This window comes from Oryza glaberrima, chromosome 6, assembly GCF_000147395.1.
Source record: "Oryza glaberrima chromosome 6, OglaRS2, whole genome shotgun sequence".
Classification (NCBI taxonomy): Eukaryota; Viridiplantae; Streptophyta; class Magnoliopsida; order Poales; family Poaceae; genus Oryza; species Oryza glaberrima.
The window spans coordinates 8,072,736-8,078,145 of record NC_068331.1 but is presented as its reverse complement, the minus strand read 5'-3'; the positions used below and the strand labels follow the sequence as shown (position 1 = coordinate 8,078,145).

The following is a 5,410-nucleotide window of genomic DNA, read 5'->3' as shown; positions in this document are numbered from 1 at the left end:
CCTTTTAGCTTTCGCTTGCTTGTGTTGTTTTCTTTGTGGGAGAGGAGGGGCCGAGGGTGGGTGGAAATGGGCGATGGGCGGAGGAGTCCAATGGGCCGGCCCCCCTTCGGTTGCGGTGTGGGCCTCGGCCCATTTGGTTGGTTATGTCGGTTCGTGCGTAGGGGAATCTGGAGAGTTGGATCGACCGCATGGACGGTCGGATTCGTGGGTGGGGATTCATCTCGAAATGAGCTTGAATCTCACACTTGTTTAGAAAAAAAAAAGTTTTGCTTAAATCGGCAAGCCCATCTCAAGAGCTCTAACCCCTAGCTTCACTATCTTTAGAGCTGGATTTCTTTTTTTTTAAAGCTGGATTTCAACTAAAGTTATAGCTCTACTTGAAAAGAAAGCTGCATGAGCTAAAGTAATATGAAAAAATAAACTAGAATGATTCGGGCTGCTCCACGGCTCCAATCCGGACTCCGCTTCTCGAGTTAGCGAGTTAGATTTAGAAATAGGAGCCCGATCAAATATATATACACTATGATACATGTTTGAAAGTACTCTCTCCGTTTCACAATGTAAGATCTTCTAGCATTTTCCACATACATATAGATATTAATGAATTTAAACACATACATATGTCTAGATTTATTAACATCTAAATAAATGTAAGCAATGGTAAAATGTTTTACATTGTGAAACGAATAAAGTAATATTTATAAGGCTTACGAACAGATATCTAATTACTTATAACCTGGTTTCCAAAACAGATCGAGAAAGCCATAGGGCCTGTTTAGATCCTTTGAAGCACTTTTTACCATTTTAGATCTAAACACTAGTAGCAAAAAATGGCAATTTGGCATTTGCTAGTCCATAGTAGCAAATTGTGGCAAAAAGTGTTTTGGAACCACTCCCTCTCTCTTTCTCTCTCCCACTTTAGTGCTAGAATGACAAAACTTTAAGATGCATCTAAACACCAACTAATACTTTTGCATACCAAAATTTTTGCCATTTGCTATTTCAAATGGGTCTAAACAGGCCCATAGTACCTATTAACAGAGTGGATGACTTTCAATTTTTTCTGGGTATTCCTACGGCTTGGTGCCATTTTGATGAAGAAATTCACTCTGTATAGTACTACCGGATTATACGCCAAAATGATAAGATATCTAATCTAATCACACCTCAAAGTCAAAGTCAGGAGAGAATTAAAATATAGCAGGTGACAAATTAGTTCCCAAAGATAGAGATTTGATTAATATACTACTCATATTTGACTATTAGGGTAGGTATAATAGCAGACTATAAGCCAGTTATAAACACATATCGAGTAGATAAAAGAGAAGAAAGAGGAGCAGCGGGCTACGGATCTGCAGCCAGCTATAGCATAAGCTCCAAAGCCAGCTATAGCATGAGCTCCAAAATATAATATGTGTATGACAGATGACACCATATATTGATAGTGTACTATATGTTTATCGATAACTATTATATAAATTGGCTATAAATGTTTAGAGCCAGTAGTTAGCTATTGTATAAATTGGCTATAGGTGATTTAGAGGCAGTAGTTGAGCAGTGAGAAACTCGATATTCAATTACTCCTTAAAAAACTAGATATTTAATTAATGGTATCGTAATCAAACCGATCGCTTTTCTATTCACCAAACTCCCAGCTTGCCGGCAACGTCTTTTGCTTTGCTGCTACTGTTCTTGCCTTCTTGGCCTCCACACTGTCCACGTCTCTCCAAACTCCAAGACTCCATCGCCATCAACAACGCGGCGACCATGGCGTCCTCCGCCGCCGCCGCCGCGGCAACGGACCGCATCGCCCTCGTCAAGGCCTTCGACGAGACACGCACCGGCGTCCGCGGCCTCGTCGAGTCCGGCGTCTCTGCCGTCCCGGTCATCTTCCGCCACCCCGACCCCTACACCTCCGTCCCCCTCGCTCCACCCGGCGTCTCCATCCCCGTCGTCGACCTCTCCCTCCCCGCGCCGCTCGCCGCCGAGGCCGCGGCGGGAGCCGCGCGCGACTGGGGGTTCTTCTACCTCGTCAACCACCACGCCCTTGTCCCCTCCGGCTTCACCGCCGGGCTCCTCGCCGCCGTCCGCGCCTTCAACGAGCTCCCCGCCGCGGAGCGCGCCGCGCACTACGGCCGCTCCGTGGACGGCGGGGTCAGCTACTCCTCCAATGTCGACCTGTACCGGTCGGGCGCCGCGAGCTGGCGCGACACGATCCAGGTCGTGCTCGGGCCCTCGCGGCCCGACGCGGAGCGCATCCCGGCGGCGTGCCGCGCCGAGGTCGTCGGCTGGGACGCGCACGCCACCGTCGTGGCCCGCGCCGTCATGGCGCTGCTCTGCGAGGGGCTCGGCCTCCGGGGCGAGACGCTGGAGGAGGCCTCCTGCCTCGAGGGGAAATTGATGGTGTGCCACTACTACCCGGTGTGCCCTGAGCCCGAGCGCACCATGGGGATCGTCCCGCACACGGACCCCGGCGTGCTCACCGTCCTCGCGCAGGACGGCGTCGGTGGCCTGCAGGTGAAGCACACGAACGAGGATGGGGAGAGCTACTGGGTGGATGCCAAGCCTGTGCCTGGCGCTCTTGTGATCAATGTCGGGGACCTATTGCAGGTAAAATTCACTCGATTGGTAAGCAATGCAATCCAATCCAACTCAAGTTCTGTCAGTATGATCCAATTCATCTCATATGTTTATGAATCATACTCCTGCATGTTAAGACTATTTGCTACGAGTAGTACAGAATTTGTTACAGTCAACATCAATGAGGAACAAAGAGCAACTGCTCCTGGTACTTAAATTTGTGCACAAATTAGCTTTGTTTCGTGAGACTTTAAGTGGTTAAAACTCAAGAAAATGTTCAGTTTCTAACTGTCTATAGTAAAAGATATATAGTTTTCTTGTCTCGAATCCTAGCAAATCAGAGGAGCTATAAGCTATCTCCTGATTCCAACTTAATGACACATACCTATGATGTCAACAAGTCCACCGCATATATAGGGATGCTTTAGTGATCCCCATTTCACAGTATTAATGTTATATGCAAAAAATATTGTAATTATTACTCCTGATGATATTCAGCTTATTCTTCCAAAATATTAGACCGGAATGTAATAACCGAAATCAAGACCCCAATTAGGGCTATATATTTGCAACTTGTTCTGCTAGTCTGCTCCTCAAACTCCAGCAATTTTAGTATTTTTCCCATGATTGGGTTTTAGCAATGGAGTCATCGATGGTGTGGTGCTCCAAAGAAACTGTGTGCCCCACAAGGACTCTGGCCTATGGGTGATAGAATACCATCTTGATTTTTTTTTTTTTGTATGGGAGAGGTAGGAACTCCGCCATGCAGTAGTGCACTATTTTTTGCATAAGTTAATTCAGTATAACCATTTCTCTAGCTGGTGGTATGCTACTGTCAAGAAAGTGCCTAAGGAACTCCAGAAGGGCCTGAATTCTCTCGTTACGCTTGTTGCAGGGGAATTGTGGAAGCATAGATGCGATCGTGTCACACCTAACCTTAATTTAGGGTCTGTTTGGCTGGCAACTAAATTTGTCACACCTAATCTTAGGCAAACCATAGTTTTAGTGAACAATTTTTGGTCCTTGCCATGACTCTATTTTGACTAACTCTTAGCACCTGGTCCACATGTCATACACTATTTTTTTTTCTTAACTTTGCTTAAGCTTAGTTTGTCATTTTGTTTGCCACAAAAGTGTGACAAGACTAAGCTTAGCCACCTTAGTAAAAAATGTGTGGCAACATTAGTTACCAACCAAACCTTAGCATGGTTGTTCATATGGTGACAAATGAAAGAGTTTTGTGGTGCATGGCAGGAGCTAAGGGACTCCACAGTCTGCTCCTCTGGTCATTTGCCTAGGCCTCTTGTTGGTATCAGTTGCTTTGGTCGTGGCCGACATGTGATTGATATATGCATGGCAAATAATTAAACGCTAAATCTAAGCGTGACAAATATTTAAATGCCTCTCTGCTGTGTGCGGGTTGGGTGTATTTATCATGGTAAGATCTTCCCTACCGCTAGTTTTGTTTTCTTTCCTCCTACTTTTAATGAAATGGCACACCGTTCTCATGCATTGGTCAAGAAAAAAAGTAGAAGTACGTCAACAACAAAGATAACAGAAACATGTGATTCTGAACTTTTCGCTAAATATAATATCTTTGTGGATTACAATCCCCCCAGCCATCATTATCTATTTTTTAATTTTATCTAAACAGCTGTTCTTTGCTGGGTCAGAACAGAAATTTGTACTATATAGTTTTCCATTCACCAGAATCATAATGAAAGAAGAAAATCATGTTGACTGCATACAACAATCCTCACATAAAAGGTAAAATGAACGAATAAACAATTGATTTACCTGGAAAGAGATATCACATTACAGCTTCATTACAGCTTGATATCACATTTATTGGGTTAATGATTTCGTAGAAGCGTGTTCTCTGTTTTGCAGATAGCTAAGACATTCAAATTGTTGTTAATGGTTACCTGGAAAGAGGCTTCCTGAATATGTTTCGCTAATGCCAATTTTTTCCATCAACTTATTTTTCTGTCAGATCATGTCTAATGATAAGTACAAGAGTGTGGAACACCGGGTAGTAATGAAGTCGCATGAAGAAGCCAGAGTTTCAAGCGCCATCTTTTACAATCCTGGCAAGAGAGGCGACTCTGTTTTTTATGGACCATTGCCAGATCTGATTTCTTCGGGAAACCCACCAAAGTACAGGAATTTTACTATGTCTGAGTTTCTGGGGGCCTTCTTTAAACGAGACCTTGCGAGCAAAGCTCTCATCGAGCACTTCAAAATATAAAGTTATTCAAATGTTGCAGATAAAAAGGTTTAAACTTCTGTGAACTTTGTAGATGTCGATACTGATAGTGTGATGTTGGTGTTCTACTTCTTAATCATAAAAGCCTCATAGAGTGTTCTTCAAATAGATAAAAGGTTTAAACTTCTATAAACTACATTGATGCCGTTGCCGATAATGTAATGCCATGGTTCTACTTGATCATAAAAGTCGTGCCTTTGTATCTTTTGTATATGCCTCACATGGATGCTAGATTGTACAACCATTTCAAGAGCTGGTTTATTTGGGCAGCCCAGCAATGTAAATAAGTTTTAACATGTCTGATTTTTCGTGGAACTTTTTGGACTAGAACTTGCAAATCGATCACTACTACAGGATTTTATAAATGTTGCCATTCAAAGCTTGGATGTATGTACATGTAGCCATGCCATGCCAATAATGGTATTTGATACTTCTATCTGTAGGAAAATTATTATACCTCCATACCTCATAATAGTCTCGATTTTATCCTTTCTATGTTTTCTGCACAATGCATCTGTATTCTGTAAATAAATACTAAATGCAGCGGTGGGCTTGGAACTGAGC

General features: G+C 43.4%; 1 protein-coding gene across 2 annotated transcripts; it reads left to right on the top strand.

Moving 5' to 3' along the window:
* The first annotated feature begins 1,658 nt into the window (after positions 1-1,658).
* Positions 1,659-5,053, top strand: LOC127775607 (DIBOA-glucoside dioxygenase BX6-like). 2 transcript variants are annotated; one of them, XM_052301871.1, is made up of 2 exons: positions 1,659-2,628; positions 4,574-5,053. In XM_052301871.1, exons 1-2 carry the CDS (start codon positions 1,768-1,770, stop codon positions 4,826-4,828), a joined length of 1,116 nt encoding a protein of 371 aa, XP_052157831.1. In that variant the 5' UTR covers positions 1,659-1,767; the 3' UTR covers positions 4,829-5,053. The 2 variants fall into 2 exon arrangements, with proteins under 2 accessions (XP_052157831.1, XP_052157832.1); XM_052301872.1 differs by having other exon boundaries at positions 1,665-2,610.
* The last annotated feature ends 357 nt before the right edge of the window (positions 5,054-5,410 follow it).

Excerpts from the sequence above, each read along its gene's own strand:
- LOC127775607 (XM_052301871.1), top strand. The coding sequence starts at position 1,768 with ATGGCGTCCTCCGCCGCCGCCGCCGCGGCAACGGACCGCATCGCCCTC. Across the intron at positions 2,629-4,573 it reads AGGTAAAATTCACTCGATTG|ATCATGTCTAATGATAAGTA; the intron begins GTAAGCAATGCA and ends TTTTTCTGTCAG.